The following is a 25,296-nucleotide window of genomic DNA, read 5'->3' on the forward strand; positions in this document are numbered from 1 at the left end:
GCCTGCCTCTGCTTCCCGAGTGCTGGGATTAAAAGATACACACCACTACCATCTGGCATGTACTTTCTAGTGGCTACCTACCTTTTTGCTAAAGGTTGCATTGCACTTGGGTGTTTCATCAATGAGTGTGGACAGAAGCAATATGAAAACGAATCCAGTCATATTTTCATGGTTTCATAAAATTTATATTTTCTTTAAATCTCAAAAAAAAGTAGTTTATATAGAGAAAAAAATATTGTTTGACAATTAAGAGTGTTTAATACTAGTTGTGACAGATAAAAATACAGATTTTCTGGTTCATTTGAATTTCAGCTAAATCACAAAATTTTTTTTTATTTATTATATATACAATATTCTGTCTGTGTATGCCTGCAGGCCAGAAGAGGGCACCAGACCCCATTACAGATGGTTATGAGCCACCATGTGGTTGCTGGGATTTGAACTCAGGACCTTTAGAAGAATAGGCAATGCTCTTAACCTCTGAGCCATCTCTCTAGCCCAACCTCCTAAAATTTTGAGTAAACTTATTCTACTTACATTTTTTTCCCAAGAGTTTATTTTTAAGTGGGGGTATGTGCACATGAGTGCATGTTACAACAGAAATAGAGAAGAAGGTGTTACTCCCTTGCAACTGGAGTAACAGGCAGCGGATGGTAGAGACTAAACTCTGGTCTCTGAAAGAGCAGTATGCAATCTTAACTGCTGGGCTATCTCTCCAGCCCCCCTACCCCCTTCTTATATTTTTAAAAAGGTTGTTTCATATTTATATGAAATTGGCACTAGAAGATTTTATAGATGATATGTAACATGTATTTATTGGCTGGAGAGGTGTGCATATACAATGTGTGCAAGCTTATGTATGAAGGTTATTATATAACCTGTGGGAGTTGGTTCTCTCCATCATGTTGTTCCTGAAGATTTAAACTCAGTTGTCAGTATTGGTACTAATCATCTCTACTCACTGAACAATTTTGCCAGCTTTAGTATAGAGAATAGGTCTTTTTAAGATAGTACTGCTAGATTTCTTTAATCCTATCTAATAACTTTGGATCCAAAACTAGTTACTGAAAACTACTAGATCCCTAGGTAATTTGTTGGGCTCTCTTCACAAGGAGCTCATGACATAGCAAAAACAGCTGTTGTTCCAAGAACATGCAGAGGACACTCATAGCTGTGATGTTACAGTTGGGCAGCACGGCCAGCTTGGAAATTATACCAAGATAAAAGACTGTGGAAAATTGATAAGCTCCAAAGGAACAGACAAGGTGTGTAGGGAAAATAGAGATTTAGGGTGCTATTTCACCCACATCCCTCATGTGGTATTTTTCAGAAAAACTGGGGGGGGGGGGGGAATCTCAAATAATGGGACATGAGCTTCGTTGTAGCCTAGGTAAGCTATTGCACTGCCAGAGTTGTGTCTTAAAAGTTCTAGCCAAGAGGTGGCCCACATCTTTAATCCCAGCACACAGGAGGCAGAGGCAGGAGAATCTCTGTGAGTTTGAGGCCAGCCTGGTCTACAGAGTGAGTTCCAAAACAGCCAGGGCTACACAGAGAAACCCTGTCTCAAGAAAAAAAAAATTCTAGTCAAGTTAAGAGCACTTGTTTCTCTTGCAGAGGGCCCAGGTTCAGTTCCTAGGACCCACACTCACAACCACCTAGAACTGTAGTTCCAGGAAATGTGGTGCTCTCTTTTGACCTCCAAGGGCACTAGGTACACTCATGGTACACATACATACATGCAGGCAAAAATTTATAAAATAAATCTAAAGGGGATGCTATTAAAGAAAAGAATTTCAAACAAAGTGTAGTGATGCATACCTGTAATCACTGGCACTTGGGAATTAGAAGCAGGATGATTTGGATTTTTTTTTAAAGATTTATTTATTTATTATGTATACAACATTCCTTCCCTGTATGCCTGCATGCCAGAAGAGGGCACCAGATCTCACTATAGATGGCTGTGAGCCACCATGTGGTTGCTAGGAATTGAACTCAGGACCTCTGCAAGAACAGTCAGTGCTCTTAACCTCTGAGCCATCTCTCCAGCCTGAGGATTTGGAATTTAAGAGGATTTTAGTCTGAGCTGTATGAGAACTTTTTTGCAAAAAGAAAAAAAAGTAATTTTACCCACTTCATGGTGTTTTGGGGGGGGAGGTAAAAATGTGTGTATGTGATGTGTATAGGTACCCCTAGAGACCAGAAGAGGGTCTAGATCCTCTGGAACTAGAATTACAAGTTTTATTTGTGAGCCACCTGATCTGAGTGCTGTGAACTAAACTTGGGGTTCTTTACAAGAGAAAGAAGTTGTTCTTAATAACTGAGTGGTGGCGGCGCGCGCCTTTAATCCCAGCACTTGAGAGGTAGAGGCAGGCAGATCTCTGGTCTCCAGAATGAGTTCCGGGACAGCTTGGACTGTTTCACTTAGAAGTCCTGTCTTGAAACCCCCCAAAATAATAATAATGATAATGATAACAGTTTAGCCATCTCTTCAGTCCCCTAACCTCCTATTTAAAGACCACTTTGTGTGTGCACTTGTGTTGTTTTTCTGTTTCTGTTGGTAGACAACTAGTTTATTTCTCTAGCATGTTCTTGTGGTCCCTAAAGGAAACTTTTTGTAAGCTGGAAAAATCCACATTCATTTTATCAGATAGAAAAGTGCCTATGTCTTCTGGCATCTGGTTGGCGGTGCTGCCTGCTCTGTGAGGTGTTAGTCACTGAGTAGTTTGTATGACACTGCCTTTATTCCTCTTCAGGTCATCACCAACCTAGTGAAAATGCTGAAGTCTAGAGACACAAGGAGAAATTTCTGTCCTCCAAACCACTGGCTGTCAGAACAAGAGGATATCAAAGCAGATAAAGTTAGTGAAAATCTCCTTAATAGTTTTCATTAAAAATAGTTTCTCACCTTTTGTATTTCTGGGAAGAGTAAGTCTTTTAAAATTGTTTAACTCTTCATTTAACTTCTGAGTAGGTATCAGTGTTGTCTGCAATGCTAACTCTTGGTCAGAGAGCAAGATAAGTAGCAACAGCCTTGGCCTAGACAGCATCCTAATTATTTTTATCTGATTGGGCTTTTGTTTTGTTTTGTTTTGTTTGCCTCAGGTTAGACTGAAGCCCAATATTTGTCTATTAGAATTGAAATCAATTTTACTTTTAGTAGTACTACCAATAAAAGTATTTTCATTAGTTAAAAAATACGGGCTTTAGGCTGTCTGAGGGGCCAATATAATAGAATATTATGGAGATTTGAATCTAAAGCAAACTAAATCTTCCAGACCATCAGAACGAGAGTATATAACAGAGGGCATCAGGTGGTCCCAGAGAAATTCACCACTAATGCATTTTAGAATCTTTGGGGGTGGGGATAGGAATGCGGGTGCAACAAGAAGCCAACACAGGAGTGTGGCAGGACAGTGGAGGTATGACTGGATCCTTGGGGGAAAGCCATCTTCAAGTTGAGCCTGAGGCCTCCAGCCCTGCCTACTGGCAGAGTCTGTAAATGGACAGATCTTGCAAAGTGAACAGCTCCTGGGCCCAGGTAGGTGACTCTAAGGAACTTTTCCTGCCAACACAAAAAGTCTTTAACACAGTTGTAGTTCTATATTTGAGGTGTGGTGACCTGTCACAGTAGAGGCTGCTGAAGTATGAGGACAAGTAGGGATTCCTGAGAGCCCCTCTTCCCAGACATAGACACTATCCTGGGAACTCTGAGCAACACTGAAAATAACCACATGGACTAGTCTGGTATAGTAACTCCACAAAATCACAGTAGCACTCAAGAAAAAAAGACCTTCATCCATCAGTTTTATAGAGTATGAAGGAACCATTTCATTATTTTGAAGACTTTTCTGAAAAGAAAAAAGTAGTAAACATTTGACCTGCCTCTCTAGGATTATCTAGATAACATTGATGCCTTCCTGCTATATGTCTTCCAGATAATGGATGTCTTATCTTGTGGGTTCTGGGAAAGTGTAACCTGCCACCATACATATTGGGCCTAGTGCTCTAAGCCTCTCTAAGTAGTGAGTATGATCCAGATTATAAGCAGAAATTTGAACTTTCATTATAATAAAATTACAAAGACCAAAACTAAGGGATGAAAAAAATTATAGATTAAAGCAAAACTTAAGAGAACTTCCTCTACTTATCTTACTTTATTTTAATACTAATTCATCCAAATTAATTGGGAAAGAAAAATTTTAGAGGAAGTAGGTAAGTTTAAAGTTATTATTTTTTTAAGTGATATGCTTTGTTTTGTGATTATATCATTGTTACTTTACTCTGCCCAGACTCTCACCAGTTCACTTTAAAGAATCCGAGGCTAGAATATGAGGACATGAAAGGCACCCTGCCCTGGACAGGGATAGACAGCCAGCTCCTTAAGGAATTGTAGGTTCAGATGCCATCAGATAGTACTAAAGCCGAAGAAAATGCTGACAGCAATTGATTCCCACAGGTCACCCAGCTCTATGTACCTGCATCTAGACATGTGTGGCGGTTCCGGAGGATGGGCAGGATTGGCCCACTGCAGTCCACCCTGGAGGGTAAGTTCTCCTCAGTTGGAACTGCTTTTTGCAAGGGCAAATACTCTGCAACATTCAGTTCTTTACTGTTAGCTCTGCGAGCGATTGATTGATTGATTGATTGGTTGGTTGGTTGATGTTAGCTCTGCGATTGATTGATTGGTTGGTTGATTGTGCTGAACACCACACAGCATTTCATCCAGTAACAATTAGCTTGTGTGCCCTGGTAAACAGGTAGAAAATGATTGTTACCTCAACTTTTCTGAAAGGTGGAACTGCAGGGAAAGCAGCATGAGACAGTAGGGATCTGTATCGTAGCTGTTTCTTTTGATCACTCTGCACATTGAGTAGTTATGCCATTAAAAGCTTTTGATTTGATTATTTTGTCAGTCTTTGGTGGTTATGAATGTAGCTGCTATTATCAGTGTCTAAGTGTTTGTTTGAAGATAAATACTGGAAGAATCTAAGTCACTACAAACAGTTTATAAAAACTGCAGCACTGTGTTGGTTTTTTGTTTGTTTGTTTTTATTTTTATTTTCGAGACAGGGTTTCTCCATAGCTTTTGGTTCCTGTCCTGTCCTGGAACTAGCTCTTGTAGACCAGGCTGGTCTCGAACTCACAGAGATCCGCCTGCCTCTACCTCCCGAGTGCTGGGATTAAAGGCGTGCACCACCACCTAAGGCTAGAACTGTGTTTTGAAGTAGCTATGGAACCTTGCATTCACCACTGATGTATGATTTATGCACTGTTACTTTGTATCCCAGCCAGTCCGTGGGATTGTCATGTTTTGTTTTGGTTGATTGGTTTTTACTTCTTTGACAGAGTCTCACTATGTGTATGTAGCCTTACCTGGTGTAGCGATCTCCCAAATCCTGGGATTAAAGGTGTGCTCCACCATGTCTTCTGGGATCTTATGGATGTAGCATGGCCATTTCAATAATTAATAGTAGCTGTGGTTGTGTGGCCCTTCATCATGCTGGCATTGATGAGGGAGGAACTCGTGGGATTCGCAACTTCTGAGAAGCTATTAGCACTTTATGTTTGTAAGGAAGTGGGAGTCATTTTCTTTCTTTTTTTTTTTTTAAAAAAAAAACATATTTATTTATTTAACCTGCATGCCTACACACACACCAGAAGAGGACACCAGATCTCATTGTAGATGGTTATGAGCTACCATGTCGTTGCTGGGAACTGAACTCAGGACTTGTGGAAGAGCAGCCAGCTCTTAACCTCTCTCCAGCCCCGGGAGTCATTTTCTTTAGCAATATAGCCCCATGTTCCAGTATTAACTCCCTTCCCATATTCTTTTTTCCTTTTCTTTCTGTTTTTTGGTTTTTCAAGACAGGGTTTCTCTGTGTAACAGTCCTGGCTGCCCTGGAACTTACTTTGTAGACCAGGCTGTCCTTGAACTCACTAAAATTCACCTACCTCTTGCTTCCAAGTATTAGGATTAAAGGCATGTGTCACCACTGCCCAGCTCCTGGGTTCTTATAAGCAGCTCTAGTTAAACTCAGTAGATCACAGAAAAGATGAGAGTTGGGAGATTAGTTGTGAGGAAAGTGGTCAGCAAGAATAGGAGGAGGATAAAAGGATCATGGGCTATGAATACGATCCCCATAAATTGTGTGAAACTGTCAAAGCTTTTTTTTGTTTGTTTTTCTTTTTCGAAATAGAGTTTCTGTATAGCTTTGGGGCCTGTTCTGGAACTCACTCTTGTAGACCAGGCTGGCCTTAAACTCACAGAGATCCGCCTGCTTCTGCCTCCCAAATAGTGGGATTAAAGTTGTGCACTCATTCCATGAGTGCTGGCTGTGTTTATAGAATGAACAGACAGCTGAAGATGGTTGTTTACTCTGTGCTTGTCTCACTCACCGGGCTGGAATGACCTCACAGATTTCAGATTGGGGATGGAAGGTGTTTATGGATCTAGAAATAGATGGGATCACTGGGTTATTTTAGATTCTTAAAATGATCTTATAAATCCTGATTTAATAGCTGGCAGTGAACAGAAAGAAAATACAAATGACTAATGAGTTTTAACAAATGTGTTATAGTGGGTCTGGAGTCCCCACCCTTGTCTGTGTCTGAGGAACGACAGCTTGCCATTCTGACAGAACTGCCTTTTGTGGTTCCATTTGAGGAGCGAGTGAAGGTATGCTATTCTGACCCTATGATGTTAACATAATTGAAAAACACCTCAAGTAAAAAAAAAAAAACAACTCCAATTTCATACTTAAAATCTAACCAGCTACTTCTATATAAGCTGAAGACATGCTTTCCCTTATAGTTAGCTGAGCAGCGTATTAGACTAGAGATTTCTGATAGTGAGGCCTATGGAAGATTGTTTAAAGTGTATATGTTGTTACTAAAAATGCCAAATTTTTTTGTAAAGGTTCTTTGTGTATTTCATTAAAAAGTTACTATGACCATCACTGCCTTGTAAAATGGAAAAATACCTTAGCTCCTTTCCAGATGATTTTGACACATGTTTAAAAGATTATATGTATATTTCCCATTTAATTTGGACCTTCTACCCCCCCCCCTTTCTGGTTTTTCGAGACAGAGGTTTTATCTCTGTGTAAAAGCTCTAGCTGTCCTGGAACTAGCTCTTGTAGACCAGGTTGGCCTCGAACTCACAGAGATTCACCTGCCTCTGCCTCCCAAGGCTGGAATTAAAGGCATGCGCCACCACCTTCCGGCGTGGACTTTTTTTTATATTAGAAATCTTCTAGAAATTGCTAGGTCCTTCTCTCAGGTACGGGCCTTGATATTTTTCAGGCCTACATTCTTTGTCTGGGGTAAACAAAAATGGACTGACCAACCAGGAGGCTCTGGGTCAGTGGTTCTCAGCCTTCTTAGTACTGTGACCCTTTAATACAGTTCCTCGTGTTGTGGTGACCACCAACCTTAAAATTATTTCGTTGCTACTTATAACTGTAATAACTTGCTACTGTTATGAATCGTGATGTAAATATTTTTTTGAAGACAGGTTTGCGGAAGGGATCATGAGTACACAGGTTGAGAGCCACTGCTCTAGGTTCATAAAAATGCTGGCATAACATAGTACCAAATTCTTGAGCTCCCTCTACTGGTATTTCACCATCATAGACATTTGAATTTTATTCTTGGAGAAAATAGTCTAAGATTAGCTTACTGCTTTAAGAGCTTTATTTCCCTCTTAAATAATATTTTATTTTATTTTTGGTTTTTCAAGACAGGGTTTCTCTGTGGTTTTGTAGCCTGTCCTGGAACTAGCTCTTGTAGACCAGGCTGGTCTCGAACTCACAGAGATCCACCTGCTTCTGCCTCCCAAGTGTTGGGATTAATGGTGTGTATGTGTGTGTGTGTATTCTATAGACTTCGTGCACAGGCTGAAGACCAACTTTTAGGAATCTGTTACCTCCTATCATTTAGGTCCCTGATCAAACTCAGGTCATAACTCTTGACAGAAAGTGCTTTACCCACTGGGTCATCTCAGTACCCCTACCTGCCTAAATTGTTAAGAAAGTACTTAATAGCCAGGCGGTGGTGGCGCAGAGGCAGGAGGATCTCTGTGTGTTCAAGGCCAGCCTGGTCTACAAGAGCTAGTTCCAGGACAGGCTCCAAAGCTACAGAGAAAACCTGTCTTGAAAAAACAAAAACAACTCCAAAGCTAAAGAGAAACCCTGTCTCGGAAAAAAAAAAAAAAAAAGCCGGGCGATGGTAGCGCACGCCTTTAATCCCAGCACTCGGGAGGCAGAGGCAGGTGGATCTCTGTGAGTTCGAGACCAGCCTGGTCTACAAGAACTAGTTCCAGGACAGGCTCCAAAACCACAGAGAAACCCTGTCTCAAAAAAAAAAAAAAAAAGAAAGAAAGAAAGTACTAAATACACATACTGTGACATGGATCTTTCAAAACACTGTAAATGCAGGGGAAACAGCTTTAGAAATACTTAAATATTCATTTCTTGAAAAAAATGTTTGCTACCTTGTATAAAAAACCTGATGTCAGAAATTATAGAGATATAAAGTTAAAACATTTAACAGTCTTGATTTTAGGTTGTTAATTCTTTTAACAGCAAGTCTGTTGTTTCTAATAACCTTAACAACTTTACCTTTTTGTTAGATTTTTCAAAGGTTGATTTATGCAGATAAGCAAGAAGTTCAAGGAGATGGTCCATTTCTGGATGGGATCAATGTCACAATAAGAAGAAATTATATTTATGAAGATGCTTATGACAAACTTTCTCCAGAAAATGGTATATATACATATAGTGCTCTGTGTGTTCCTATATTTGTTAGGGGGGAAATAGGGAGTTGGTGTAGAAAATAATAATTGTTGCTAGGTATTTAATCCTAGTACCCAGGAGACATAGGAAGGTGGATCTCTCTGAGTTTGAGGTGCACATTGAGTTCCAGGACAGTCAGGAGTATATAGTGAGACCCTCTCTCAAAAATAAATAAATAAAATAAACAATTCTGTTAAGCCTGGTTCTGGGTATGATGATACATGCCTTTAACCCTAGCAAAAGGGCCAGGGCTGCATAGGAATGGATGTACACAAACACACAAATGTGAAACTGTATTAAATTTAAATTAATTAATATTAATTTAACTGTATTAAATTTAAGACCTTTTCTGTGTGGTTATTTCGGGAGTAAAGTTTGATTTATAGTTGATGTTAATAAATGGCATTAAAAAGATCAGTATGCTTTTAATTTTTTTTTTTTCCTTCTTAGACCAGATCTCTCTACATAGCCCTGGTTGTCCTAGAATTTACTATGTAGAGCAGACTGGCCTCCAAATCACACAGATCCACCTGCCTCTGCCTCCTGAGTGCTGGGATTAAAAGCATGTGCCACCACTTCCCAGCTTGTTTAGACATTTTGATCTGGAGAAAGGTTTCCTGAAACTTAACAAATAATTTTTGTTTTTTGATTTTTGAAACAAGGTCTCTTTATGTAGCCCTGGCTATCTTGAAACTTTATGTAGATCAGGCCGTCCTTCAACTCACTGAGATCATCCTACCTCCACCTCCTGAGTTCTTGAATTAAAGACATGTATCAGCATACCCACGAACAGATATTTTTTAATTTAAAAAAAGCCTTTCAACATAGAAGCAGTAATATGAAATTTAGTTCTTTTGAAAAAAAAGGAAGCACTTGTCATTTCAGAGTATTAAATCCACTTGTATGACAGAAACGTCCTTAGCAAAACTTACAGTTTCCTCTGTCACAAGCCAGTTCACTCCTTAAACAATTTCTCAGGCCACTGTTGCCTTAAACTTGATGAAGTGCATGTTTCGGCTGTCAGAGTCATAAGCATACTTGGGTTTCACACAATTGCCTGGTATATACTATGCCCTTGTGGTGACTGAGTTCCAGCAAGGTGAACAGTGAAAGGCTCAACTCAGACTGAAAGCATGGAGTAAAGGTGTCTTTATTTTTTACTTGCATGTCTAGGAGTCAGGATATTGGTGTACAAAATAAAAAGCTGTGTATATATTTCCACCACAGATTGATGAAACAGGGTAGTTAGTACAAAGGATATCTATCAGTAGTTTGCTTCCTTCTTCAGATGTTTTTCTAGCTCTCTGTGAGTCTTCATATATAGAAATGTTTAACTCTAGAAAACCGGTTTGGGTCATTTCAGATGAAGAAGACAGTATCTTTAGCTTGTAGTCAGGCTTGTCTTTGATTGGAATTACTTTGTGGATCATTTCAGTGACAACGTGTTAGGACTACTCACTATTATCCATTACTCTAGTAGTCCCAAACCTGTGTCTTTATAAAAAGTCTTTTTCCCCTGCCCAACCTAGTTCAATTGCCTAACTTCCATCTTCAGAGATGGTGGATTGTTCTTACTCAGAATCTTTCTCCCACTGGTTCACTAACCAGCCATCTCCTGTGTGATATATCTGTGGAAAAAGGCTTTCCATGTAAGCCCTGGGAAAGTTCCCATCAGTTTTTTGTTGTTGTTTTGGTTTGGTTTTTGGTTTTTCAAGACAGGGTTCCTCTGTAGCTTTGGAACCTGTCCTGGAACTGGCTCTTATAAGTTGTTTTGTTTTATTTTAAAATTTGTTCATTTATTATGAATACAATGTTCTGCCTTGCATGTTTCCCAGATCTCATTATAGATGGTTGTGAGCTACCATGTAGGTACTGGGAATAGACCTCTGGAAGAGCATCCTGTGCTCTTAACCACTGAGCCATTTCTCCAGCCCCAAGTTCCCATAAGTTTTATTGGCTGCTAATGTTTTTAATGGGACCTTCTTCATAAAAATTGCTATTTCTAGGTTATGTTTATTTTGTTTATTTGCATTTTAAGCAACTTTGATGTCAGTGTCTCTTTAGTATTACTGCTTTATTGAACCATAAGTGTTAAATGTCCCTGATTGATAATCTCAATGCCTTTACATAATGCTTCCTGTAATACTGTTTATTTTATTGCCTTTTTTTTTCTTTTTTTACAGAACCGGATTTGAAAAAACGGATTCGTGTGCACTTGCTTAATGCCCATGGCCTGGATGAAGCTGGCATCGATGGTGGTGGTATTTTCAGAGAGTTTTTAAATGAACTACTGAAATCCGGATTTAACCCCAACCAGGGGTTCTTTAAAACTACTAATGAAGGGCTTCTATACCCCAACCCAGCTGCTCAGATGCTTGTGGGAGATTCTTTTGCAAGGCATTACTATTTCCTTGGCAGAATGCTTGGAAAGGTAATCTTTATATAAAAATAAGACTCAAGGGCCGGGCGATGGTGGCGCACGCCTTTAATCCCAGCACTCGGGAGGCAGAGGCAGGCGGATCTCTGTGAGTTCGAGACCAGCCTGGTCTACAGAGCTAGTTCCAGGACAGGCTCCAAAGCCACAGAGAAACCCTGTCTCGAAAAACCAAAAAAAAAAAAAATAAGACTCAAAACAAAGACGTCTGTCATTCCACTGTTTTTGTTGTTGTCTAAATTTCATTGATTATTATTATTCAAAACTGTTAAAAGTCATTTTAGTAATCCCTAGCTAATACTTATTTATATAGCAACTACAGTTCATCATCATATATTGCATGGGCAGTAGTTAGACTTTAAAAAAATAGTATAGGATAAACACAGAAAGTACTATAAAACTCTGCACATAGAGGTTTTATAATAGCTACCTATATATATTAATTTTCATTTGATTTCTGTGTGTGTGCGTGGCCATAGTTTGACACTAGTGTCTTCCTCAGTTGCTCCCTATCTTCCTTATTCTTTGAATTAGGGTCTCTCACTGAACCTAGTGCTAGTTCATTCACTTAACTGACCCTCAAGCCTCACCTTTCCCCATCTCCCAGCACTGGAAATACAGATGCATGCTGACTGTTTGTGGTTTTGTTTTGTTACTGTGTGTGCTAGGAATGAAACTCTTCCTGTTTACAATGGCAAGCACTTTACCTATTTAGCCATCACTGTATCCCCACAGGACCTATTTTAAATTTGTTTAATGTAGCTTAGACCTGTTAAATAAAAGGGGAGTATGGAACTGAATGCAAACTTACGGTTTAATGGTGAAATGTGCAGTGTTCCCTCTAATTTAAGTCAGATACAAGACTTGACACTGGGAGATCAGCATTGTAATTGCTCCCTGTAAGTAACCACAAAATGTAGTTGCTATATTTACTGGTTACTAGTGTTTTTAAATGTAGAACTCTTCCGTACAAGCATATATTTCTAGAATATGTTAATTTTTTGCTTACTTAAATTTTAAGTAAAAATATTGGTTACTGCTAATTATGGATACATGTGTCTAGTAGACTGTTCCAGTCAAATCAGGAGCTGAAATTCATACCCATTGTGTCTTAAATGAGTGTGTATTTGAGCTTTAATTTGATCCCAGGGGACATGCAGTTTTGGAGTGGAAAGCATAGTGCATCTGAGATATGTCCAATAGCAGATATGTGTCTGCTATCAGGCTCAATATTTTTATCAAGATTTATTTTTATTTTTAATTATGTAGAGGTCTGTGAATATGTGTATGTGAGTGCAGGTGTCCTCAGAGGCCAGAGGCATTGGATCCATCTGAAGCTGGAGTTACAGGTGATTGAGAGCTGATTGACATGGGGACTGTGAACTGAACTCAGGTCCTCTGGAAAAACAGCATACTGCTCTTTATTACTGAGCCATCTCTGCCTTCTGGCTCTTAACTACCCAGTTCGTATTAGTATGATACAGGGAAGATTTTATACTACCTCTAACTCAAACCCATTTTGAATCCTTGTAGCTTGAGGACAAAAGATAGATACAAAGTACCCAGCCAGTTGTAGCAGGGCAGCTGAGGACTCAGCATAGCTGAGGAAGGAGGTGGTTCATCTGCCCTCTCTTCTGGCCCACTTTAGTTTAAGTTATGCCCCCAGGTCTTTTACCTTTTTTGCAGACAGGTCTCATAACATAGCCCTGGTGTCCTGGAGCTCAGTATGTAGACCAGACTTGGCTTCAAACTCAGAGAGATCCATCTGTTTCTACCTCTTGGGTGCTGAAATTAAAGGCATTAACCACCACACCCAGCCTGAGTTAGGGGTTTTAAAGTATAGAAGGAAGATGTAGCGTATTTGGTAGTATAAAGTAACATTGTAGTGTACACGCAGCATACCCATTAATGACTCTAATTACCAAACCTGATGACCTGAGTTTGATCTCTGTATTCAACATGGTAAAAGAAGAAAACCACCTTTCATATATACTCTATGATGTGTGCCTCCTCCCTAAATAAATAAGTGTAATAAAGGGTATGTGTGTAAAATTCCAGTATCTTTAGCTTTCAGACAATTAAAAAAAAAAATGAGATTCCACTTTTCCCCAGTTAGAATAACTACTATTAAAAGACATAGACATGGTGGCTCGTGACTATAATCCCATTATTTGGAACACAGGATAATTACTTTAAGTTTCATACTAGCCTGAGCTTTGGGCAGGTGAAATGCTAATGAGAGAAGGGGAAAAAGAATTTTGATCCTTCGGCTGGTGGTGGTGCATGCCTTTAATCCCGACATTCAGGAGACAGAGACAGGCAGGCAGGTCTCTGTGAATTTGAGGCCAGCCTGGTCTACAAAAGCTAGTTCCAGGACAGACACCAAAACCATACAGAGAAACCCTGTCTTGAAAGAAAAAGAGAAAAGGAAGAATCTTGATGCACAGTTAGTGAGGATGTATATATGTCTATATATACATAGTTCCTCAAAGAACAAGTAGAGCCCTCAGATCTGGAAACTGATTCTTATAAGGTCTGACGTATTTCCAGAGAAAATGAAGTAAGCATATCAAGTCCTTGTTGTTCCATATTCACTGTTACTGATCATAATAGCTAAGATGTGAAATTTACTTAGGTGCTCAACAGTGGAAGATATAAAGAAATTATAGTATATGTACATGATGGAATAATATTCAGTTGTAAAGAATGAAGCCTTGGTATTTGCAGCAAAATAAATGGAATACTTTTAATCCCAATATTTGGGAGGCAGAGGTGCTTGGATCTCTGTGAGTTCAAGGCCAGCTTAGTTTATAGAGCTAGTTCCAGGACAGCCAGGGCTACACAAAGAAACCCTGTCTCATTAAAAAAGGGAGGAAGGGGGGATTTAAGTGAAGTAGTTCAGACACAGAAAGACAAGTACCACATGTACAACCTGGTATGTGAAAGCTAAAATTAAGCTGTCCTGAAAATAGAATGATGATTTATAGAAGTTGGGGAGAAAAGGGGGTAGATAAGGTAGGCTGGATTTGATCAGTGAGCACTGTGGGCATGTGTACGTGTGTAGTACATATGTAGTACAAATTCTAATTGGTCTTAAAAATAAAAACCAGGAGTCAAATATTAGGAAGTGAAAGCTGAAAGATCAGAGAAACAGAGTAGCCAGCCACTAGAGCTGAAATCTCCAGAGCAGAAAGAGACCAGACTCCTGTCGGTCTGTCTATCTGTCCTTCTCTCCCTCATTCCCTTCCTTCATTCCTCCCCCATTCCATCATTCCATCCTTACATTCCTCTCTCCACCCAGCCATATCACTTCCTGTCTTCACCTTCCTAGAGCTGAATTAAAGGTGTGAGCCACCACTGCTCTTGTTTTCTCTTAGACTGGATCAAACTCATGTAGCCCAGGGTGGGCTTAAACTCACATTGATCCATCTGCTTCTGCCTCCCAAGTGCTGGAATTAAAGGTATATGCTACCACTGCCTGCCCTCTATGGCTAACTAGTGGCTTAGCTCTGAACTCTGATCTTCAGGTAAGCTTTATTTGCTAGATCACAAACAAGATACCACCACAGACATGTGTAGAAATGTTCACACTGAACCTCATTTATCTTAGTATAGATATTTATCAGAGTGTAATGGCACATGCTTTAATTTCAGCACCTAGGAGGCTAAGGCAAGAAGATTGTGAGTTCAGGGCCAACCTTAACAAGACCTTGTCTCAGAAAGCAAGGACTGGGCACATAACTCAGTGTTTGAGTATGTGTACACATTGTTTAAACCCTAAAACTGCAGAATAAAAATAGAAGTGAATTAATTAAATTATTTTTTTTAACTAGCTCCTTGAGAATAGTGGTTGATTTAGTTCCACAGAGTTTTCTGCGTGGGAATTCCTAAGGGATTTCCAAAATACCTGTTTACCATCTGATTGTAAGTGGTTAACTTTGCATCAGCATGTCTGCATCCAAATGAATGCACCCATACAACACTAATAGTGAGCACCTGAACACTAAATCTGCAAGAGAAGAAAACTAGCTATTGATTGATTATGGTATTTATTGGGTCATAATATATTTAAATTTTCTTAATGCATATGTTAGTGATTGTTTACTGTGATAAAGTGCACAAAGGTCTTCAGAGCAGCTTTGCACAGGAAGAATTACCTCCCGTCACTGGTCACTTCTCAGTTAAAAGTTCCATTAGCAGATGGTTCCTGCCTGGGCTCTGGGTCGCGGCTGCACTTTGTTGCCTGTAAATCAGACTTTAGACAGGGATAAGTAAACAGCCTGGGATGTGGTCATGTCATGTTGGACTTTTTTACAGACAGAAGCACCTTAGTCCATTTAAGCCAATTAAGTTCAGAATATTTATTGGAACAAATCCTTTATCGTATTTGAATTCTACTTGAAATTTTTCCCCTTGATTCAGAATATTGATTTAATTGGAACAGAATGCCTATAAATCAGATTATTTGGTAATACTGTGGTCATATATTTGAAAATTTGAATTAGCAGATTGTATAACTTCAGCATGCTTTATAATTGTGTATTTTGGTAGAGTAAGTATGCAGTTAATGTATCATAAAGTGTGATATTGACAGTTAGCAGTTGATCTTGACCTTTCTGGAAGCTAAAAGAACTTATTCTTATATGTCATTAGTGTCCCTTTAGAAAATGCTCTCTGGGTTTAAATCTGTGAAGTTTGAGGTGAACATTAGGACCCTTGTTTGCCTCATCCTTCACATGACACAGCTCCTCTCCTCTGCAGTCATCTTTCAGCCCTAAGCTTATTAGTACATGGTGTCCCCTGCCTCACCCCTTGCCATCAGACCAAAGGCTCTTATCTTCCTTAGACTTGTGGTCTTGACAGTAGCACAGGCTTCCTAAAACTGAGACAGAGCCTTTTACACAAATACTCATTTAGTTACCATGCCGGATATGGTTGTGCACACATTTAACCCCAGAACTGCGGGAGCGGGGAGCAGAGGCAGGAGGATCTCTGTGACTTTAAGGCTAATCTGGTCTACATAAGCAAGTTTCAGAACAGCCAGAACTAAATAGTGAAAGAGACCCTGTCTGAAAAACAGCAACTTAGTGACCATGACTAGATGAGTGTGTATTTTGTTCTTAAAGAAGGTCATATTGAACCCTGTCTCTAAAAAAAAAAAAAAAAGGTCATATTGGAAAGGCAGTGATAAGTAGATGCGCCCAATCTCTGAGGTGCATGAGACCAGGTAAGGTCTTGATTGCATGACCTGAGTGTCTTTGATTTTTTGTTTGTTTGTTTGTTTTGTTATTGTTGTTGTTGTTTGTTTTTTGAAACAGGGTTTCTATGTAGCTTTAGAGCCCCTCCTGGAACTAGCTCTTGTAGACCAGGTTGGCTTCGAACTTGCAAAGATCCGCCCGCCTCTGCCTCCCGAGTGCTGGAATTAAAGACATGTGCCACCGCCTCCTGGCTAACTTGGATGTTTTAAGTAGGTAGAGCAAGCACTCAAATAGGAAGGCTCCATAGATTGGTGACGGTGGAATCTTAGCCCTGGTAGTGTAGAGCTGAAAAGGAGTTATGTACAAGGGCATTGTTGCTGAATCAGGGTAAAAGGAAGAGGATAGTGTTGCAGGAGGCTGTCCAGACTTGAAATAACCACACAGAAACTGTATTGAATAAGTCATTGCTTTGCCTATTAGCTCTAGCTTCTTATTGGCTAGCTCTTACATCTTAATTTAACCCACATGGCCGTGGTTTACCAGCAAGGTTCTGCCCAGCATCTGTCTCTGGCAGCTACATGGCTTCTCCTTGACTCCGCCTACTTTTCCTAGCATTTAGTTTGGTTTTCTCCACCTACCTCTTCTGCCCTGCCAGACCCAAGACAGATTCTTTATTAACCATTGGAATTCACTCATACAGAGGGACATCCCACATCAGGATGGAAAGGAGGCTGCCTAGTTTGTTCTGAGAACCTAAGGATGGAAGTGGTATTGGCTAAGCTAGGGAACATTGGGTAAGGATGACCAGTTATTTGGTTTAGATGCCTGAGACATACCTAGGGACCTTAGACAGACACTGTATTCAAGAACGAGGTCTGGCCAGGAGGTGGCACACACCTTTAATCCCAGCACTTGAGAGGTAGAGGCAGGCAGATCTCTGAGTTTGAGGCCAGCCTGGTCTATGGAACTAGTTCTAGGACTGTTAAACAGAGAAGCCCTGTCTCAAAAAAAAAAAAAAAAAACAGAGAGTTACAAGCTGGAGGGGGGCACACAGAAGGTGGAACTTGGGAGCCAGGTTCCATGGAGCAGCAGAATTCTACAAAGGAAAGAAAAAACAAGGAGAGTGCAATGTCTCAGAAGCATAATAAAGACTGTCTCAAGGGAAAAGAAGGATAATTGCTATGCAGTGTTACTGATGGGCCAAATAACATTAGAACCAGAGAGGTCACCTTATTATTTATCAGTGTGGACATCACTTTGGAGTGGAAGCAAAGCCTCAGCAGATGGTCAAGGACAGTAGCATCACTGCAGCTAAGGTACATTCTGTGCTCTGCACCTGTGACTGTCATCTGGGAACTGCTATATGGCCATATGAACTGACAAGCAGTGAAATGAAGGACATTTTCCTTAGCAGTAGACAAACAAAACTGCTGCTTTAACTCTCAGCCTGAAGCACAGACCTGCAGGATCCCATTGGGATGTATTTGGTTCAGGTAGAGCTAAGGGGTATTTGGGAGCATGACTAGAAAAAGACAGAAGGGCAGCGAGAGTGCTAATGATTCTCGGTACTTCTCTCAGAGTGTGTTCACATGTACAAGCAGAAAGACCTCAGTGAAGTCATAGGTGGTATGCTTCAAAGGGTACTAAGATGAATGAATAGAGCCTGTGTGTGAAGGAGGCTGATACTCTCCAAGGGTGACCCAGGTATAACAGCTTTACCTGGGACTTGATAGAAATCTATGTGTCCCTTGGGCTAGCTAGCTGCCAAGCCTGTAAGCTGTATTTTGCCAGTCTCGCAGCATTTGCTGGGCTGACCCTGAAAGTAACTCTCTAGAGAAACATGGGTTGTCAATTGACTGAGGTCTGAGTTAGAGCCAAAGTGACCACTAACTAGAAGGAGGCAAAATCGGCTGAGCTGGGCCAGATGTGGCATCACCTATAACCCAAGCACTTGAGAGGTAGAGTTCAAGGCAGCCTGAGCTATTTGAGACCCTATGTCAAGAAACTAAAGAAAACAAAATGATGAACTGGGTGCAAACAAATTAAAAACACAGACAATGATTACGGGATCCCATCTTAAAGTCTGGACTGTTCAGAAAGGAAATCAGACTGGAGAGATGGTTCAGCAGTTAAGAGCATGTACTGCTCTTGCAGAGGATCTATGTTTGGTTCCCAGCACACACATATTGGCTCACAACTGTCTGTAACTCCAGTTCTAGGGAATCTGACTCCTTCTGACCCTAAGAGCGCTAGGCACGCCTGTGGTGCACACATTCAGTCAAAATAATTACACACATTAAAAAATAAGGCAGGAAGGAAATCAGTCTGTGAGTGGGAAAAGAAGAGAAAGACAGTGAAAAGGAGAAAAAGGGGCTAAAGTTAGGGTGAGATAGGGAGTCGGGCAGAAATTAGCATGGACTGTCAAACCCAGAGGGTAAAGGGGATCTGAGTGAGGGTCAGTACATAGCAGAATAGACTTAAAGACCAGGTGGCCATGCCAAACTAGTGAAGGTGGCATGAACTAAGTAGCTAGAATGTTAGATAATGGCCATCTGGGTCACTGATGTCACCAAAGGTTGTCACAAGGTTGTTGGAGTAAAAAGCTTTTGCTTTTTTATATTATTCTTGTTATTGTTGTTATGCACATGCAGTATGAAGTGAGCGTGTGCCACAATGCACTTTTGCAGGTCAGAGGCCAACTGTGAAAGAATTTTTTCCACTATGGGTTTTGAAAATGGGTCTTAGTTTCACAGGCTTGCATGGCATTCACTTTTACCTGCTGAGCCCAGAAGTGAAAATCTTGTATTAAAGAAGGCCTGACAGTGCTGGCAAGGTGTCATGGACCTGTCTCAGTGTAGATATCACAAGAAGAATATGTGCTCTGTAAGCACAGGTAACTCTGTTGGCTTAAATGCTACAGGAACTGCCTGTGACTGAAAACCAAAAATTCTAAATGAGTTTTTTTTTTTCGGTTTTTTTTCTTTTCTTTTTTGTTTTGTTTTGTTTTTTATTCAGGGTTTCTTTCTGAAGCCTTGGCTGTGCTGGAACTCTCTCTTTAGACCAGACTGGCTGCAGAGATCCACCTGCTTCTGTCTCCTGAGTGCTGGAATCAAAGGCTTGTGCAGCCATTGCAGCTTAAATGAGTCTTGATGACCTACACATTTGTAGGTGACCTGAAAGGGTCAAGAAAGGGCATGTGGTTTTATAAACAAACTCATAGGAGTAGCCCTATCTGTAAAATGTTGCCTGACATAGTTGGCAACTAATAAGTGTTTTAAGTGGATGATACTGTTGATGTACTTGAGCCCTATAGCCAAGACTTGGTGTGTCCTGTAGAGTAGGAGCTTACACTCCAGATCCTCATGGGTCAGTCCAGTTCTTAACTTCCAAAGCTCAGGTCTAGAGTGTACTACTCTGGGTATACATACTTAGCTCAGAGCTCTGTTTTGTTTTTTAAACTATGTGGTTAGCCTGACTGGAAATAATTAAAATTACTATTTGCTTACTCATTTAGGATGGCTTTAAAGCAAGACATCATCTCCTATAGTTTTTAGATTAAGTTATAAATGTTCACTTTAGAACTACCTGAAGATTGATAGAGATGCATTTGAAAAGCATTATTTTTTTTATTGATTCTTAATGTAGTAAATTACCAAAGTTATTTGGCAGCAAACAGAAGTGGCCTGTGCTGTGGCTCACATTTCTTCTCCTGATAGAGCCACAATTTGCATTAATTACATTGAGACTGCACTCACTTATATTAAAAGGCTTCTACTATAATTAATCCTTTTCATTTCAAACCATTTTGGCACCATTTCTGGCTATAAACACTCATAAAGGACAGATAGCTGGAAAACACAGCACAGGGTTTTCTGTATACCTATCTTTTTCTCCTGTGACAGGTAGTTATTGATATGTTTCTAGGAACAAGTATGGTGCAATGGGCTGGAAAATACTAAGTGGGTTATTTTGCATAAAAATAGACAGTTTTAGAGTTATATAACTAACCTGTATTTAGAAAATACCTTGATTTATGCTTACATCTGTATCTCAGTTGCATACATTATGGAAATTTAATTTATAATCCATTTAGCTGATGCAGTCATAGTTTTCAGTGCTATCATTTATTAGTGCTTGTATATTAAATGCTTTAAAGGTTTAAACCTGCCTTATATAAAAAATTATACCTATACATTTACATTTTATGAGTCACAGTGGGATTTCTGCTTAAAATTCAGGTAGCCTTGATATATTTAACGAATTTCTCTGGTTTATTGTTACTAATGCAGAAATGGCAAACAATGACCTTCCATATTGAACATCCAATGATTTACACTCCGGCTTACTTTCAAAGTCCACTGTGTAAATGAGGGCTTTTTCTCAACACCTGGGATCAGTCATGCAGCTTTATACAGAATGCTCTCCTTGGCTTTGAACTCATCTTTCATTTAGAAGTAATGGTGTTTATAAGTACTCCAGGTTAATAATATTAACCGTTTATTTTGTTTGTTTGTTGGTTGGTTGGTTGGTTGGTTGAAGTTTTTTGTTTGCTTTTTGGGGGGGGGGGGCTTTGTGTTTGTTTGAGACAGGATGGCTGTCCTGGATCTCACTACGTAGGCCAGATTGGCCTTGAACTCTCAGATTTTGTTGTGGTTTGTTTTGTTTGTTTTCACCTTTTTTTGATTTGGGTTTTTGGTTTTTCGAGACGGGTTTCTCAGTAGCTTTGAGCCTGTCCTGGAACTAGCTCTTGTAGACCAGGCTGGCCTTGAAGTCAGAGATCCAGCCCACCACTTCCAGTGTTGTTGAAGGAGCTACGGGCTGCATTCCTGCCACCCAGCTCCCGGCCGCCTGGCTAGCTTATGCCCCAAAATAACAACACACAAACTGTATTCATATAAACAGTGCTTGGCCCATTTCTATTAATGTGTGTAGCACCATGAGGTACCCTTACCAGGAAGATTCTAGACTACATCCATCCTTCACCGCGTCTGCCCCAGAGAGCAGAGCTATGGCATCTTAGCTCACTTCCTCTTCCTCCCAGCATTCTGTTCTGTTTACTCCACCCACCTAAAGGCTGGCCTATCAAATGGGCCAAGGCAGTTTCTTTATTAGCCAATGACCTTCCTCCATCACAGTGTATTAACCATTTTTAACTTCAGTGAACTATGACCTTTTGGAACAACTTTTTTAATATTGTCAGTGGATACTATGTGAGAGGTTGCAGTTTTATTATTTATTCTCTCATTTTGTACTATGTTGTCAACTTTTAAAAAGTTGATTGGGAAATGATTCATCTTCAGATTGGCTGTAAATCACAGGGACATGCATCTTGTTTTTCCTAGCTAAGGTTGACAAGGTTTTCCTACTGGGTAACCTGGAAAGGAGCATTTTAGAGTGTCTGGTAGTAGCTTTTTGAAGCAAAACACCAGTGCCATGCAAAATGCTTACTTGGGGAAGAGATCCTCAACTATTTTCTAGTGTCCTTCAATCCTCTGACCCAGGTGAGTTTTCAAATTGTGGTCCTCCTCCAAGATCTGCATACATTGTATCTAGGCTTTCCACTATTTGTTTGCGAGCTAATGACATCATAGAACACAGTATGAAACAGTGAATGAGGACTGTGGCTACTTCGAACTGAGAGTGAGTGAAAAGTGATTCACCTCTTAATGTCTTACTGTCAGGTCTCATGAAGTGTATGATGTAGCTGGTAATGCCCCCTTGCCTGGAGTGCTGGGTAAGGGGTTACTGTAGAGTGAAATTGCCCATGGAGGAGATTTATTTTTTTTATCTGAACATTACCTGGGCATGCAACTGCCCTGGGAGGTGGGGAAGGAGCACAGACTCGCCATGAACATTGATCTCTAGGTTAGACATATCCCAATAGAAAAAACACTTGTGAAGGAACTCAGATTTCTGTGCTCCTTAGAAGTCAGTTTCTTAGCATGTTAGATCTTGGGGAAATGAGTTGGTCATGGCCTGCTCAATGTGATGCCTATGTTTACGAGAGTGTTTAAGAACAGCAACCAAGCTGTTTACTAGAAAACTAGACAAAGGTTGGTTACAGTTTCCAAGTTTGCCTGTCCGAATAAGACACCAATAATATGGGGGTGGTTGGTTTTCACGTGCTTTTGTGTGTGCTCATCTGCCATGGTGCACATGTAGATGTAAAGGTAAAAGTTCTTTCATTCTACAGTGTGGTCCCTAGGATCAGGCTTGGCAGCAAGAGCTTTCACCCCCTGAGCTACCTTGCCACTAACTCTAAATTTTTTTTTTAATCTCACCACACATTTTTGAGTCTTTATTGCACTTTACAACTGTGGCCATTGGAATATTTACCTTGTGGCGTGAATCTCTGACCTGATGTTGGAAACTTTACTTTCCATCTCTGCCAAGAAATCTCTGGAGATCTACATACTAACTAACACTAATTAATCCAATAGTTGTCAGCTTCTAGCCACAGTGAGATGATCATCCATTGCCTCAACAACCAGGGCCAAGATTAGAAAGCTGGCAGTACTGACAGGTGGGAGCATGACAGCCAGCAGGAGTCTTTACACGTCACTGGTAGAAGAAAAGTACTAGCATTTTAGAACTCTTTGGATAATGTCTTCCTTGTGCCAGCTACCTCTAAGCTCTTCTGCTCCTAAGTAAATGTTCACGAGAGTTCAGAAGTGACAACACCACGCATACCCATCACCAGGTAAATAGGTGAATCTATCACACCTCAGTAAAAACCTAATGTGTGCTATCTTATAAGAGTGGTGAAACTCACTGTTAAGAGAGCAGACTATGGGTAGATCTGTGGAGGGGGTTCCCTTAAGTTACTCAGGTATAACCAAGTAAGAAATTTATCAAGTGTCATGCAAGGTTTGTCTGTCAGTTATACTGCTGTGCAAATAATTTCAAAAAAAAAATGTTAGCATTAAAGGTAGAAATGACCTGCTATAAAGACATATTTCTTCTCTTTTTTCTTTTTAAGGGGCGTGTATGTGTGTATCTGTGTGAGCATATGCCATATGTATTCAAGAGCTCACAGAGACCAAAAGAATACATTAGATCTTCTGGAGCCATAGTTACAGGAGCAAACTCAGGTCCTCTGGAAGAACAGCAGTCTTCTGAACTATAGTAGTAGAGTGTGAGCAGCTGCAGCTGATATATCCAGATCTATAATCTCCAGGGAGCTGTGTTCAATTTTTAGTGTACCCTGTCTGTGAATGTGGTCAAGTTAAAAAACATGAAACCAAGCAGGACGGTGGCCATGGAAGTCAGAATCCGCTAAGGAGTGTGTAACAACTCACCTGCCGAATCAACTAGCCCTGACAGACAGGATGTTGTATACATAATAAATAAATAATTTGAAAAAAAAAATGAAACCATGCTGAATTAGAAGAGGTCCCAAAATCCAATGACCAGTGTCTTTCAAAGATAAATGAAAGATGTGACACAAAGAAGACACAGTGAAGACCAGCAGGTGCAGAGGCAGGAAGTAGAGGGGTACAGCTGAAGCCATAGATTATGGGTGTTCCAAGCTGCCCGGAGCTTGAAGGATCCATCTGTAGTGTTGTGAGACAGTACTCTGGTGTGTTTGAGTTTCCTGTTGGTGCCTAACACTACTACAAACCCTAAAGCACTCATGTCTGACTCTGTGGAAAACATTTGCTTACCTATTATGGCATAAAGGACTTGGCAATGACCTTAGAAGTCCCACTTGGTATTAGCACTCTGTGGTTTTAGCCCTGGCCTAGCACATGGTAAATGCATTGGCCTCACTTGTGGTTGTCTCATCATGGAGACAGAGTATACTACTCAGGACTCTTTCACTGTTGAATCAAAGTATGTTTGGGTTATAGGAAACATGAGGATAATATTGAATGTTAGTAATCCCTGTCTGCCCTCTGGTCTGTCTGAAGGCTCTGTATGAAAACATGCTGGTGGAGCTGCCATTTGCTGGGTTTTTCCTGTCTAAGCTACTGGGAACCAGTGCAGATGTGGACATTCACCATCTGGCTTCATTGGACCCTGAAGTTTATAAGAACCTGCTTTTCCTCAAGAGCTACGAAGAGGATGTGGAAGAGCTGGGACTGAACTTTACTGTTGTGAACAATGACCTGGGGGAAGCACAGGTGAGCTGGGGCTCATTTCATTCTTTCAGTGGGAAGATGTTCTTCATACTTCTGTCGCCATGGCAGTATTCTTAATTGGAAAAGATTTTTGGGGTGGGCTTGGCAGCCACAGCAGCTCAAGCCTTCCATTTCACTCCTATTCTCAACATCTTTTTAGGGATAGCTTGCCCTGCCGGGCAGTCCTTCCCTCTCTAAATTAGTACCTCATAGCTGTGCTGCAGCTGGGGCTTCTCTCATTTCCATCCTGGGGAGTGACTGCCAAACCTTCCTTCCCTCACATCTACCTGGTCACTCCTGCTGCTTTCATCTTATTTGCAAAAAGAAAAAAAATGAATAAATAAATAAAAAGGCCTATATTAGAGTCGGACTAGGTTTTGATGTTGTTTTTGGTTTGTTGGGCTTTTTGTTATTTGGTGTGTGTGCACTTTGTGTGCATGGTTTTTGTTTGTTTGTTGGTTTTTTGAGGCAGGGTTTCTCTGTAGCTTTGGAGCTTGTCTTGGAACTAGCTAGCTCTTGAAGACCAAGCTGGCCTTTAACTCAGAGATCCACCTGTCTCTGCAGTGTTGGAATTAAAGGCATGCTCCACCACCACCCAGCTCATGTGTATTTTTGTGAGACAGAGTTTCACTATGACTGATCTTCAACACACAGGTCTGCCTACTTCTGTCTCCTAAGTGCTAGGATTAAAGACATGTGCCTAACCCCAAATCACTTTTTCTTTCTTTCTTTCTTTCTTTCTTTCTTTCTTT

General features: G+C 40.4%; 1 protein-coding gene across 1 annotated transcript in view; it reads left to right on the plus strand.

The window, feature by feature from the left end:
• The window catches only part of Ube3c (ubiquitin protein ligase E3C), a 105,093-nt gene that overhangs the window by 57,194 nt on the left and 22,603 nt on the right, over positions 1–25,296 (plus strand). Inside the window, exons 14-19 of the mRNA XM_005367466.2 lie at positions 2,754–2,858; positions 4,457–4,544; positions 6,579–6,676; positions 8,630–8,762; positions 10,976–11,223; positions 24,335–24,547. Coding sequence (XP_005367523.1) covers positions 2,754–2,858; positions 4,457–4,544; positions 6,579–6,676; positions 8,630–8,762; positions 10,976–11,223; positions 24,335–24,547 — 885 coding nt within the window. The remainder of the gene's footprint in view (positions 1–2,753; positions 2,859–4,456; positions 4,545–6,578; positions 6,677–8,629; positions 8,763–10,975; positions 11,224–24,334; positions 24,548–25,296) is intronic.

Source organism: Microtus ochrogaster, unplaced genomic scaffold (assembly GCF_000317375.1).
Source record: "Microtus ochrogaster isolate Prairie Vole_2 unplaced genomic scaffold, MicOch1.0 UNK18, whole genome shotgun sequence".
Lineage (NCBI taxonomy): Eukaryota > Metazoa > Chordata > Mammalia > Rodentia > Cricetidae > Microtus > Microtus ochrogaster.